This window comes from Neophocaena asiaeorientalis, unplaced genomic scaffold (assembly GCF_003031525.2).
Source record: "Neophocaena asiaeorientalis asiaeorientalis breed wild unplaced genomic scaffold, Neophocaena_asiaeorientalis_V1.1 scaffold114, whole genome shotgun sequence".
Taxonomy (NCBI): Eukaryota; Metazoa; Chordata; class Mammalia; order Artiodactyla; family Phocoenidae; genus Neophocaena; species Neophocaena asiaeorientalis.
Window position 1 is genome coordinate 6,405,946 of NW_020173116.1, and position 15,287 is coordinate 6,421,232.

Here is a 15,287-nt window from a genome sequence, read left to right on the forward strand (position 1 = left end):
GGGTTTTCTACATATAAGATCATATCATCTGTGAATAGAGATAATTTTACTTCTTCCTTTCCAATTTGGATGCCTTTTATTTCTTTTTCTTGCCGAATTACTCTGGCTAGGACTTCCAGTATTGTGTTGAATAGAAGTGGTGAAAGCAGACATCTTTGTCTTGTTCCTGACAAAGGAAAAGCTTTCACTTTTTCACCATTGAATATAATGTTGTGAGTTTTTTCATATATGGCTTTATAATATTGACATAGTTTCCTGAGTGTTTTTATCATGAAAGGATGCTGAATTTTGTCAAATGCTTCTAATGCATCGAGACGATCATGTTTTTTTTCTTCATTCTGTTAATGTGATATATTACATAGATAATTTTTTTGTTTGTTGAACCATCCTTGTATTCCAGGAATAAATCCCACTTGGCCATAGTGTATAATCCTTCTAATATGCGACTCAACTCAGCCTCTAGTATTCTGTTGAGGATCAGCATTTTGTAGTTTTTGTTTTTTTTTTTGTGGTAGGTGGGCCTCTCACTGTTGGGGCCTCTCCCGTTGTGGAGCACAGGCTCCGGACGCGCAGGCTCAGCGGCCATGGCTCACGGGCCCAGCCGCTCAGCAGCATGTGGGATCTTCCCGGACCGGGGCACGAACCCGTGTGCCCTGCATTGGCAGGCGGACTCTCAACCACTGCGCCACCAGGGAAGCCCGTATTTTTCAGTTCTGATATTTCTATCTGGTTGCTTGCATTTACTATTTCTTTGCTGAGACTATTTATTTGATGAGCCTTTCTATTCTTTTGTTTCAAGCACATTTGTAGTCACTCATGAAAACATTTTTATGATGTCTGTTTCAAGAACACATCAAGTTGTCTCATCCCCATTCTGTCCTTTTCACAGTCCTAGAAGAGATAGAGATGGAAAGATTTTCCCGAAGGCAAAAACATTCCATCAGGAGACTCCGAGAAGAAGCAGCGATCAAGTGACTGGTGCCTTCATGCTGGCCATTTTCCTGACATTTATTCCAAAACTAAGTTTCTCCCTCCTTCCTCCCTTTCTCCTCCCCCTCCTTACCTCTTGAGAGCTGACTGTGTGCCAGGCATCTTGCTGGGCCCTAGGAGAGGAAGGGGGTAGAGCTAACTCATTTTTTTTCTTTTTTCCTCTCTCAAAGTTGATAACCATGGTGTGTGTGCGTGTGTGCGTGTGCGTGTGTGTGTGTGCGTGCGTGTGCATGTGTGTGTGCGTGTGCATGTGTGTGTGTGTGTGTGTGTGTTTCAGTAGAGTTTTGAATACAAAATTAACCCAAAAGAGATCAGCTAAAATTCAGTAAGGGCAAGAGGAAGAGTTGGGCAGGTCCAGGGAGCAGAAATCATCAAGTCTCATAACATTTCCAGTTTTCAATCAGGGCACAAAGGTGCTTGGCTGCAGTCAGGGGCTGCTGCCTGGGTGTGAGTGCTGAGCTTTGCCTCCTTTCTCAGCCCCATTCAGCATGAGCCCCCATATAACTCTAGTGCCAATGTCCCCTTCACTGTGTTCTGGAAAAGCCACTTGGTAATTCTGTTAATGTCTAGTAGCCCAGACTCATAGCACTGAAACGCCCTGATGGAATTTCTCCATATTCTGGGTAAGTCACTCAAGAGAATTCTCCTGGGCACTTCAGCATCTTGACCTCTTTATTTAAATGGCAAAATGACAAGTTTGGGGCCTGGCCCTGTTTTCTCCTCCCACTAACTCTAGTTCCCTAGGGTCAAATTTTGCTCTTATTTTCCTACAGATGGCTTTCACCAAATTCTTCCAATTTTTTAATTTGTCTCCAGCGGTTTCCTCGCTTACTTTCGGCCCTGTCTTCTAGAACAGCCTGAAATGAAATCTGCCCCTTGAGCTGTGCACAGAAGACATGGAGGGGAGAGTGTTCAGGCAAGAACCTCTTGCACACGTCCCAGGACAGGCTTGCAGGACCAAGAATCCTCAGAGGGTGATGATCTCCACACTTGGGGAAGCGTGCTGCCGTGCTGAACATGGGCTTTCTGCTCTCCAGCTGGTTCTCCACTTAGATGTCGATTTAGATGCTTGATAAAGAAGTGTCAAGGGCAGAGCAGGGGTCATGTTTCACACACTGCTCCATTCGTCCGTGCGATCATATGCTCCTCTTAGGTAATCAGGAACGTGTAGAGTTTGCACACGATGGCGCTTGGCCTGGAAAGCCATTGGTCCATTTCCCCTGTGAGGAGAGCTTTGTGGAGGAGGTGGGCAAAGTACAGAATGTCAGACAGCAAAGCATGCCCTCTCGCTGCAGGACAGGAAATCCTTCTGCCCTTCTCCTAATCCCCTACCCCTTGCCTCACTCTCTATCTCTGGCCCCTGGTCTGGAGACTGTGCTCACAGAACAATTCTAGGGCAACTGTTAGCTGATGATGGCTTCTGCTGCATTCCCTCTCAGAGATACCCGACACTGACATTAATCTCTGGAAGTTAGGGTAGCCTTCCAAGCCAATGCTGGAATTTCAAGATAGCTATAGCACACTGGGGAAACGTGCATGGCCAACAAGAATGGAAGCTTCTGGAGACCTCTCCCCTGAAACGTGCATGGCCAACAAGAATGGAAGCTTCTGGAGACCCCTCCCCTAAAGAGGCAGCTGTCTAGGTCTCCTACTGTGGCAGCCAGCTCGCAAGACATGCATCAGTGCACCCGAAACACTCTACAATTGGAAAACTCAGAACACAACTTCTCACACGGACCCCACCAGTAAGCACGGCGGAACCCACGCAGTTGGTTAATTTCCTGCAGAAACTTAGCACAAATGCCAGCTCCTCTGGCAAGTCTTTTCTAAACCCATGCTGAGTTGGGCACCCCAGCTGAGTGCTTTGTTAACTCCCCCAATTTCCTCCATCTCAGCATGTAACCCACTCCAACGTGCTTGCTTGTTGGGGTCTCACCTATTAGTCAGGGAATTGAGGGTGAGGGTCTTATTGATATTAGCACCTCCAGTGATTGGCACATAATAGCCACTCACAGATGTTTCTGAAGAGGGGTTGTGGTAGGTATGTGAAGACAGTCAACAAAATAACCCTTCTGTTGACCTATCAGGGAGCCTGAAATTCCAACCATTGGATATTTATTTCTTTGAGTTAAAAAGTTACTCCTATGCACCAAAGATTCCTTTCCAAAATTAAAGTTTCATCAGGAGAGATAACTGTCATTGAGGTTTGGGTTGGGGGTGGTTTGAGATGAGCCCTGCAGAGCCTTGGCATGAGCTTGAACTTGTGGGGAGAGAACCAGGAATGAAGGGAAGCAGGCATTCCAGGGCCTCAATGGCACAGAGGTACAGGAATGAGGGAAAACCATTTATGGCTGTAACACTACGTCTGAAATTTGATTTCTTTGCCACTTGTAGCTCTTTTCCCTTATTAAATATATATATTCTAAAAAACGCGAAACATGGTCTTCAAATGAACCAGGTACTAGATAAGCATCACCTGGTCCATAACGGGCCCTCAGTGAGTATTGTAGAACAGCTGCCTTGGAACGCTGTCAGCCACACGCTCGCTTCTTTCTGTGTGGCTCTGGCTCGCAAGGAGCAGAGAAGGTAGCGGGAAAAGAACAAGGGAGAAGGATGGGGTTTCACCACCGCAGACCCCGCTACCCTTAATGATCTGGGCTCCGGGAATTCGGAGCAGGGACTGACACTATTCGTGGTGGGCTGGGTTTGGAAATGCAGTCAGGCCCCAGGTAGGAACCCTTTGCTTCTGTGTGGGAAGCCTGAGCCCGTGACTGGCTGCAGACGCCTGAGCAGGGGCTGCAGGCACGCGTGGTGCACACACAGGATGCTCGCTCCTGCTTCCTGCCCTGGGGCCCAGGACACTCTCAAAGGCAAGGGGCCACGATGGGGTCCTCGGGTAGGAAAAGGGCCACCGACAGACAGGAGGACAGCACAGCTTTCCCTGCGCTCAGTGGGAGGTGCTTGCAATTAACTTTTGGTTGCTGGGTTTGGTGCTTAAACCAGCTGCTACCTACACATGTTGAGAAAAGAAAGAAAGAGCAGTTAGAATGCAGGAAAAAGGGAAAAACCCCATCTCGCCCACTTGACAGGCTCCAACTGCCTCTGCCAGCCGCTTGTGAGGTGGGGACAGTCCCCTGCAGACGCCCTGCCCCTAGGCTGGGGTTGCCGTGGTGAGCGCCGCGTCGGGGCTGGGAGAGCAGAGGCCTTCTCTAAAGCACAGAGACAGACAAAGGCCCTGCAAGGATGCGTGGGCCATTCCCCAAACGGAATGCTGCTCCCTGGGCCGAGTCACACGGAGAGAGTGAGGCGGGTGAGGCAAACTGGGGGAGAAGCCAAGCAGAAAGAACCTTTGTGACAATGACAACTTAAGGAACACTAGATAAGCAGCTTGCTGGGGTGTTTCTAAACCTTCGAGGGGAGGTGAATCACTGCAGCGGTCATGTGGAAAATCCCCTTTCTCCTCAAGGCTCTGCCGGGGTCCCATGTTAAGGTAAAGTCATCATTTTCTCGTGAAAACCCTCCTCCCTAACAGACCAGGATTCCACCAGGCTAGGAGAAAAGGCTCATTTCTGGGAAGAAGTTGTATTTTGTAAACCTGGGGGACTGAAGGGTTGGGCCATGTCACTCGCTCAGGGACTTTGAGTTTCAGGAAAGACTCATGTGTCTGATTTCCTAGAACATCATTAGACAGAGAAAAAGCTCCATCCAGCCAGACCACAGTGGTGAGGGGATGTGTGGGAGGGAGGCCTGGCATCCTTCCCTCCATATCTGCCCAGTTTCCCCTGTGCATTTGGGGGCAGTGTGAACACTTGGCGGTTGGTAAGAAATGCTAAGGAAGCTTCCAGCAGCACTCCAGCCTCCGGTCAGTGGAGCCTTCCTGGGGAATCGCCTCTGTAGGTTTTCTTGACCTGGGCCCCAGCACCCTGCAACTGTGCCATCCACTCCGATGGGCCCCTGCGCGTGCCAGCTGGACAGACAGCAGGTACTCAAAGTGCCCTGCTTGTGTCCTCAGACCAAGGTATCATCCACTTCGCCCCAGGCAGTCTGCCCTTCTGCCAATCAGATGGAGAATGGCCATCACTGCTGCTGCTGGTGTGACAGCCCTGCCGAAGGTCTGCGATCTGGGGAGGACAGATTCAAGCGGTTCTATTTATCCTTGAGCAGGCAGCTTGGCTCTTGTTACCATTTTCTATAGCCGACGTGGTGTGATATCGGATCTCACCTACAGAAAAGCCGACCTTGAACTTTACATGGTGCCTCCAGCCAGAACACTTAGGCAGAGTGGCCAAGCGAGGACCGCGCTGGGGGCTGCAGTGTGGGGAACATTCCAGGCACTCGCTCAGCATCCCTGGAGTGGAAAAGCCTTGCTCTGAGCCAACCCTCCAGTTATGGCAGGTCAGCAGAAGCTCCTTCAACTAGCTCTTGTGCCCTGGCCTGGGGGGAGCAGCACGGATCAGGAATGGCCACTTTCCCCAGAACATCCTACTTGCTTTTCCAAGGAAGGCAGGGAGACCCAGCAGGTGACGACCTCGGGATGTTTTTGTCCCAGTGAGGGTCCTTGCTGGGCCGCTGTCTCACACCCAAACTGGAGAGACTGCTGCCAGTTGTGTAAGAAAGTCCCCAGAGAACAGACTGAGGAACTGTGATCATTTCTATTTGATTTAGAAAATGATGGTCCGAATGCAGATTGGCACCAAGGGGCCTGTCTTATGACTAATTTCCATCACTGAAAAGAGGGCCCAATTTTTAAGAGGAGACAATCCTGGGAGGCAGGCAGGGAACAGCCGGACCGAACACTGAGAGCAAAGCTTGAGAGGCAAGGTAGAGCCATTTGATTGAGGAAGGGATTTTGGCCTTGACTCAAAACTAGGCTAACCAGATGGCTGGGTTTGCCTGGGACGGTCATGGTTTATGCCTGTCACCCAAGCTTAATTTTTAATGGTGCCCCCTTTCACTCTCAAAAAACCAAGAAGTCCAGGTTTCTGGACTTCTGTCATCTCCCTATTTCAAAGGATAGAGAGACTTAGGGCTGGAAACTTATCCAGGGAGGGACACGTAGGACATGGGGCTCTGAGAAGGTTCATTTGGCTGAGCCCGAAGGAGAGAGACAAGCAGTTGGAAGACCAGGCTGATTCATTCTCAAGCATGTTTAGAATCGCAGGCTTGTTGGCAATGTCCAGGCACAGATTCACAGAGTGTAGGTGCTGGATGGGTCTCCGGAGTAATCTAATTCTCTTCCTCTTTTGCCAGAAGAGGACACTGGGCTAAAAGAGGTCAAAGTGACCTGCCCAAGGTCACACGCTGGATCCTGGCAGAGTGGAGATCAGACGTGCCCCCGGTGGACCAAGCCCAGGTGCTCTGTCCTGGAACAGAGGAAAGGGGTGACTCTGAAAGATGCTGCCAGGGGCACAGATGCACTGGCTCTAGAGTGGCAGTCCCAGGACAGAGTCATGGACTGTCCCATGGTTCTGAGGCTGAGGAGGGAGGACAGAGACCGTAGACAGGTGGGGTTCAGACCTGTTGAGTGAGCTGGGATGTGGAGCTGGAGCTTAGGTGAGATCCAGAGCCACAGTGGAGTGAAGGGCAGAGCAGAGGCATAAGCGGGCTCTCCAGGGTAGTGACAGCAAGGACCGAAGAGATTAATTGGCAAAAGCAGAACTAAGAACGAGGGAAGGAATAGGTAAGTATGGGCACGGAAAGTGAATGGGGTCATAAGTCATTTATGGAATCTAAATCTTTTCTGTGGTTCAAATCATAGTGAAATCTCCCTGAGAGGCAAACCCTAATGACAGCTGTCCTACCTCTTGGCATCTTTTCCCAGCCCCTTAGCAGGGCCACAGTGGTGGGAAAATCCTAAGTCATCAACAGCCTCGACCTCTGCTTGGTATTTGGGGAAACTGAGTCACAGAGAAGCCAGCTCCCTCCTGCCTTACGGTAGTCTCAGCAAATAGGGTGTGATTCACAGCAAGCCACGAGCGTGATTCCACACGCCAGCCACAGCAGTGCACCTGAGGCTTCGTCAGTCTTACCTCTGGCCGAGGTGGTGGATTTTCTGTGAATCTGATCATCTGGGAGGAGTCCAGGAAGAAGCCCAGCCTGAGGGTCCAGAGGCCTTGTGGTCACAGTTCTACTGCCCGACAACTAGCAGTGCCGTGGCAGAGGGCCATATCTCCTCCCTGTCCTACTCTTCCTGGTTGTCACATGAAGGATCTGGCCTCTGCCATCTCCAAAACCTCACACTCTGGCTTTGTTTTTCCAGGGGTGTCGGACGTTGGCTCGACTGCTGTGTGTTCATCTTTTGCATCTTCCCTGCAGTGTGTGTCTAGAGCACCCTCACAGGTCATGAATATCTGTCCTTAAGTCTCAATTATCTGGGACAGTATAGGGATGCAATGGTATGCATGCAAAATATTGTTTTTTAAAACGTCATATTCAACACCAATCTGCTTTTTTTTTTTTGCCTGCAACAACTGTTCACTCAACAAGGTGGAGTTAAATATTTAAGTTGGCTGCAGAGAATCTAGGAAGTGAATAGCTCACTCGAGTAAACATAAACTTGACCACAGGCTGACTGTAGTCAGAACGATCTACTGTCACCCTGAGCAAGTTCTTCCACAGAACAATCTACAAAAATCCTGCCTACCACTGTCACGCCCACAGGACGCTCTCTGATGTGTGACATTAAAAAACCTCAATCTCCTGAGAAAAAATCATAAACCAGTTTCAGCATATATGAACTGAGTGCACGTTTTTGTCGAGTGAAACTTCTTTGATGATGCCAGTTCAAGTATCTGCAGACATTGAGAAAACACCCACAGACATCACCCTCGGCTGCAATAGTCACACAGTCTGCAGAGACCAACAGGGAAGATGTAAAATACTGAATGTCACTGGACATCATTCCAGGACACCTTGGGCTATCTGAACCCTCTCCCACTCCCAACTGTTAGTTTCTTCTTCTTTATTTTAATTTATTTTTGGGTGCATTGGGTCTTCATTACTGCACGCGGGCTTTCTCTAGTTGCGGTGAGCAGGGGTTACTCTTTGTCGCAGTGCATGGGCTTCTCATTAGAGTGGCTTCTCTTGTTGCAGAGCATGGGCTGTAGGTGTGCGGGTTTCAGTAGTTGTGGCACGTGGACTCAGTAGTTGTGGCTCGCGGGCTGTAGAGCGCAGGCTCAGTAGTTGTGGCACACGGGCTTAGTTGCTCCGCAGCATGTGGGATCTTCCCGGCCCAGGGCTCAAACCCATGTCCCCTGCATTGGCAGGCAGATTCTTAACCACTGTGCCACCAGGGAAGCCTCTTCTTTTTTTAAATTAATATTTATTGGAGTATAGTTGAATTATAATGTTGTATTAGTTTCAGGTGTACAACAAAGTGAATCAGTTATACCTATACACATATCCAGTCTTTTTTAGATTCTTTTCCCATGTAGGTCATTACAGAGTATTCAACTGTTAGTTTCTAACCAAATGTTCCCAAGAAGCCAGCCTGGGGCAATGTGTGCATGGCAGGCGGGTGAGAAAGTAAGAGAAGGAAGAGGCTTTGGGTGGCATCTCTTTCTACCCTCTCCCTATGGATGTGAAGAGAGTGGCCGTGGTATCTGCAGTCGTGGAGGCCATAGGGACAGCTAGGAGCAGGCCTGGAGGTCTGCTCTCCTGGCACCAGGCTCTGTGCTCTGCCCTCTCTACCCCAGGCTGCCTCTGAGATGCCCAGGTAATCTCCATGCAGGGCTCACCAGCAGGACCAAGCAACACATAGGAGTTGGTTCAGCCCACAGAGTCATGGAGAAGGGAACACGGTGGCGAGACGAACAGGAGGAGAGAAGCAAGAAGGAGGAGACGGCAGGAGAAAAGCCTGGACAGAATAGGAAGAAAGGGCCAAAGGCACTGTGTCCTCATCACCTTGACTAGCGACTGGAGTAAAGAGGTGAGTGTCTGGGGGCCAAGAGCTACTCTAAGATCACTGCCTGTACCTGGAAGGGAAGGTCCTGGGGGAATGGCCCTCAGGGTGGGGAACTGAGAGCTTAGGGTGGACAACCTCAAAGTACCAAGTAAAGTTTCTGTGCCTGAATGGGTGCCATTCAAAGTCAGTGTATTGGAAGACCCGGGACCCTGGTGGACCACGTTTCCCGGGCAAACCCAATGTTTGGTATCAGCACTTCTGTATTATAAAATCAACATCACTGAAAGCTTTAAAAAAAGACAGACTGAAAATATCACATCTTAGGCAAATGAGTTGAAAATCCCTTCCAGTGACGCCCTATATTTTCCACCCATTTCTAAAGTCAGAGAACACCTGGTATGGTATTTAGGTAAAGAAATGCAATTCCTGGTACACGCGGTTTCCTGACAGTACAGAACTGAAATGACGTCACGGAAATGCAGATGCCTCTAGGTCAGTCTGAGGACAGTTTCTAGGTGAAAACATGAGTCTCATCCATTGGTGGAAAAGCGTGTCTCTACTTTTATGATCTGCTGGTACCTACTGCTTTCTGCCTTCAAAGACTAAGTTTTAATTAAATGCAGGCAGGCTGCTGGACAGGCTTTTCCACACTTTTGGCTCACCTAGATGTACAACTGCAATGTAGGTTAGCCCGCACCTGTGCTCCTTCGTCATTTGGAAGGAAAGAAAACGATGGTCACCAAGAATAAAAGAAGTCTGTCTCCCACTCAAGGGCGAGGAAGCTATGACATAAGATGCCCCTTCCAGGGGCTCATACGAACAGACTCATTTGTGAGGCTCTCCCCACGGCGACGAAAGATGTGGCAGACACAGAACGTATGGGATGCTTTGTCTTAATTAAAAAGTATGGTGAGAGTCATAGAATTTGGCCAAGTCTCATAAATCTGCTCAGAGAATCAAGGCTCTGTCAGATAAGCTTAAATAGAACCAACTGGGCCCTTTGGAGAATTGAACAGATTCCCCGCTAGTGGCTGACACCCACTTTCCTGTCACTTTGCTGCACTCCGAGGACGGCGGCTGTGCTCATTAACCAGCAGCCCCCCTACCCACCGATGGCAAGTTTATCCCCAAGGAACACAAAATTCAGGGATGATAAATTTACTCTGGCTCGTAAAAGTGAACCCCTCCTCAGGGCAATAAGAATGCTGTGAGCCTTTAAGGCAATCAGCGCTTTGTGTGATAACGTACCTTTTTTTTTTTTTAATCTGAAGTTAATACTTATTTATTTATTTTACATCTTTATTGGAGTATAATTGCTTCACAATGGTGTGTTAGTTTCTGCTTTATAACAAAGTGAATCAGTTATACATATACATATGTTCCCATATCTCCTCCCTCTTGCGTCTCCCTCCCTCCCACCCTCCCTATCCCACCCCTCCAGGCGGTCACAAAGCACCGAGCTGATCTCCCTGACAAAGCGAGAGAGAGGCATGGACATATATACACTACCAAACGTAAGGTAGATAGCTAGTGGGAAGCAGCCGCATAGCCCAACGTACCTTTGTTAACAAAGCCTGGTCCTCTTTTCAGGACAGCTCCTCCCGGGCAGGGAGAACTGCTCTAAAGTAACTGGAAAGGAAGAAAGAGAAAGTGAATGGCATCCCTTTGGACCCTTTGGACCCTGTTTGGAGGAGGACATCGTGGTGATAACAGATAGAGGTGGCGTGCTACAGTCTTTCCTTGGTGATAAGTTCAAGGTGGACAGAGCCCGCCCCGGGGAGGTGGGAGCAGGGCCAGCGCAGTCACTTCACCCTTGTCAGCCGGGATGATTACATCAGAGTAAACGGCCGTGACCATCAGCAAAGCTCCATCCTAAAATGGTACAAACGAGCTTATTTATAGTCACATATAGTCAGAAATATAGTCCCAGATGTATTACAGAAAACAAATTTATGGTTACCAATATGTATAACTGATTCACTTTGCTGTACACCTGAAACTAGCACAACATTGTAAATCATCTATACTCCAATAAAAAAATTAATTGATAAAATTTTAAAAATAAAAAATACACCGCCGGGAGGTCCTGGGTTCAGCCAACATACAGCCTGTCCCCCATGACCACACTGCCTGTTCATTTCCTGTGACCACCGTCTAGAGGACTCCGCCTGCCTTTGTAAATTTGGCGGTGCTACATTTTCTCTCTCAAGTCTCCATCGTGATTCCCACGGTGTTAAGTCTTCTCTGGGTATGAATGATGAGGGCCCAGTGTCGACTCAAGCAAACCCAACAAGTCCCCCAAATATTTCAAGTCGCATTTCCCCTACCATCTTTCTCCAACAGGACGGTGGAGAGAAACCAAGAAGGTCTGCAAAGAGATTAATGATCCATTTTTATTGGCCATGAAAGCTCTAGTAATATTAACTGAGACAATTTACACAAATTATACTCCCCTTCTCTATGCTGGTGGCCCAGCTCTCACTCAAGGCCCATTCGCGTGAGCACCCTTTTCAGTGTAAATAAGCACAAAACCACAACTGTGTCCCATGCATGCTGCGTTGACTGTATTGTTTCATTCTCGAAAATGCTCCCATGATTCCCTGCCACCCTCAGATTTAAATCCACTTCTTTCGACAGCATTAAGTCTTTAACTGAGTGACCCCGTGTAGATGAGCCTCTTATTTCCAGACTCAAAGTTGCATTCACTCTTTACCTGTCGTCACCCTTCACTGCCGTCTGCTGGGCAGTCTCACCTCCTGCCTTTGAGTGCAGCATAGCTCAACCACCCATCCAACGACTCAAAGCCACTGGCCATCCCCTGGGTCCAGCCCATCTTCCACAATGGAATATTACTCAGCCATAAAAAGAATGAAATAATGCCATTTGCAGTAACATGCATGGACCTGGAGATTATCATACTAAGTGAAGTAAGTCAGACACAGAAAGAGAAATATCGTATGATATCGCTTATATGCAGAATCTTAAAAAAAATGATACAAATGAACTTATTTACAAAACAGAAGTAGACTCACAGACTTAAGAGAATGAACTTATGGTTACCGGGGGAAAGGTGGTGGGGGAAGGATAGATTGGGAGTTTGGGATGGATATGTACACACTGCTATATTTAAAATAAATAACCAACAAGGAGCTACTGTAAAAAATAAAAAATAACCTCCCCCCACTGCCAAAAAAAGAGTCCGCACTCGGTGTTCTTTAGATCATCTTTTAGAAGGTGGCTATTTTATTTGGTAGAGGTTTCTGCTGTGACGTGGCATCTTCCCCAGCACAGGCCGTGGACATCTAGACACTTTCTCCCGGCCTCCTCGGAGGGCCGCTAGATTCTCACCCTCCCCTCTCCCCACCCTGGGGTGGCCCCGCATCCATGCGTCCAGCTGCCTGTGTGCTGGACTCCACTGTGACACCTTTACTTGTTCACGAGACATGGCACCCAGGAGAGCAGCTGCTCCCTGAAATTCTGTATTGATACATCTAAGCCAAACGAGTTGAGCTCCACGCCTAGGCATCCCTTTCGTGAATTTCCCCATTTCAGTGGGAGGGACTGTCATCCACCAGACTCCAGGCCCAAATCTTTGATTTTCCCTCCTGTCACCATGCCTGCGGACTCTCCTTGCCCCTCAAAGCCACCCCTCCCCCATGGCACAGCTGCCGCTCTGATGCCTGCAGAACACTTCTAACTTGCTCCCCAACGCTGAGGCCCAGCCCTCCTCTCCTGCCACCGTAGGAAGCCTGGCACTGCCCTCTGGCTTCTCGTCTCCTCCACCATCTTAGTCCCTCTGCCCTGGACAAGACGTCCTCTCCAACGGTTCCTCACCATCTTCAAACCACGGCTGGGTCCTCGGCCCACGTGACCCTCTCCCTCTCTCCTCCCAATCTGCTCAGAGAACACCTTCTGTCAGGCTCAGTGGATGGAGGTGTCAGCTGCACAGGCTTGGAGTCAGATGGACCTGACTTTACATCCTCAACGGTGCTGCCGCCACCAGCCTCCTCGGACAACAGATGAGTCACACACTGACTGAGCCTCAATTTCCTCACCAGCCTCATGTGGAGAGGGTGCCGGCCTCCTGGCGTCAGTGTGAGGACTAATGCAGAGGCTGGATGTCAGTGCCCAGTGCCGGGGGGCGCGGCACCCAATTCTCTGCACCTCTAAGGAGATTTGTCTAATTTTTCGCCATCACACTGATTTATTCCCGTTTGCTGCATTGGCGTGACGTGTTACACGCTGGGTTCTTCTTTTTGAGTCTTGCTTTGGTTTTTAGGTGCACTTGCTGCCTTATCTCAGGACGGAAGCTCCGGGCTCCAGAAGACAGCCTGGGTCTCAGCCTGCTTGTTCTATGCCCGTCCTGCCCAACAGGCCACAAGTCATGACCCAGTTTTTGGAACTGGACTGGAGTGCACTTGCAGGAACACAGGACCCCATGGGTGGAGCTTCCCCTTAACCGGCCCGCTGCATTTCATGAATCGATCACCTCTCACTCCTTCGACACAAACGATAAAAGCCAACCTTGACAACTGCAGGTCAAACAAGCAGGGCTCACCAATTCCTTGGTTGTTTCCCCTCACCTCAGAGTCAGGGTGACAGATGCTCTCGGGCCCAAAGCAGGTTTCTCCCCCACCTCCCCCTGCTCTGATTTCTACCAAGTCCTGAAAGAGGAAGGAAGGGCAGAAATGTGGCTCGCAGCTCTTGGGGCCCAGGTCTGGGGCCCACTGACAACCCCAGGGGAGCAGTATCACACGGGTGACACTTCACTCTCCTCTCCCTCCTCCTGCCTCAACTTTTAAATAGGAAAATAACCCTCAAAATGAAAGCAGTTGTGGTATGTACTTTCCTCTCCCTTTGCTGCTGATTCAAGGAGCTGCCTACCTAATGAGAAAAGAAAGGATGCTGCAGCCAGACCAGCGCCCAGAGAACACAGGTCGCACTGGGGTGCGCTCTTCCTTAAGAGACTCGGGAGGGAATCATCTTCTTGATTCCACGTTTCGATTGTTGTAACTGCTCTTAAGTGTCCCAGTGCCATTTATTTCCATAGGGGCTGCAGAGGCTCCCACCTGTCTGAGTATAGTCAAGCCCTCCTTGGTTCAGCCTGTCCACCCTGTGTGACAAAAAGATCAGCCTGACAATAGAGGAAGAACAATAGATTTTTAGGTAACATACTCGTTAGCTTTGAGGTCGGGGAGGGAGGTGAGAGGGATGCATAGAAAAAATGACCTGATTGAAGTAAAAAACAAAACAAAAGAAAGTGGTAGTTTGGGAGAAAAAAATTATAGGCCAGCATGAAATACATATGCCTCCCCTTCGATGAGCTGGTGGATAAATTATGTACAACAGCCAAACCCCTGCAGCCGTTTCTGAAAGGCAGACGGGATTTTGCAACACGAGGGATACCCTAAAACTCAAAGAAATGCTCGTGCCTAGGATGCTATCATGATGGCGTGCTGATACAAATAATGGGGGAAAGTAAGGTGAACCAAATGCACAATGCCATTGTCCTTTTTGAAATATGGCTGGCGAGACTGGGCACAATCGTTAAGTTCGCAGGCACAGCTGGCCCGGACATATTACAGAACGGGTTGTATTTCTCAGGAATCCTGTCTCAGAATATTCTCTCAGCTTTTCTCTCAATCCCTATGACAGGGCTCTGGGAACCAGGGGTCCTGCCCCAGTTATCAAGCTTTAGAGAGCCCTGCTCTGGCATTCCTCTGTCCACAGCCTTCCCCACGGGGTAATGGGGGAGCGCCCTCCTGGAGCCCGTATCCCACTTCTCCAGCCCAAGGAGCTTGAGCTTCTCTCCTGGGAATGCTCTCCTCCTGGTGTGTGCACGCTGGACCCATGGGGTGGCCAAGGGGAAGCTATTGGGAGGGGTGTAGACAGACCTTGGGTGTCTAGGCTGGGGGATGTACACTGTGTGGAATGCAGCTGTGGATGGGAAAGAGGGAGGTGGGGAAAGGGGGATGCTTTTCCCCAGGCTGCAGAGTTCACAAAACTTCCAGGAGTCTGAGAATTCTAGATTCCCACCTGGCCTTCTGGATGAATAAAGCTGTGTGTGCCACGGCGGGAGGACAGAGTATCTTTTCTTCACTGCTTTGTAATCTTGTCTGGTGCCCTCACTGTGGGTCCCACACACAGTGCAGGCTCAGGTTAGAGAATAAGGACCCGGTGAGAAAACACAGGCTCACCCAAGCCTCTTCAAAGCCAGGCCCCGCATCCATCCCTGGAAAGAGGAAACTCAGTCCCAGCTGAGTCTCCAAAATGGCAGGGAAGTGTGGCTCTCACGTACCTACAGTGAAGATGAGGAAGCCAGCCTCCGTGTTGGGGCAGCAGAAATGGGGAGGCTGACACCTGCCCCTAAACAGAAGGTTCTACTGGAGGAGTG

The 15,287-nt window shown here is 49.4% G+C and overlaps 1 protein-coding gene across 1 annotated transcript in view; it reads right to left on the reverse strand.

The window, feature by feature from the left end:
• Positions 1–15,287, reverse strand: part of ACOXL (acyl-CoA oxidase like) — a 307,274-nt gene that overhangs the window by 22,404 nt on the left and 269,583 nt on the right. Inside the window, 2 exon segments of the mRNA XM_024743961.1 lie at positions 10,453–10,478; positions 10,481–10,522. Of these exon segments, the coding sequence (XP_024599729.1) occupies positions 10,453–10,478; positions 10,481–10,522 (68 nt within the window).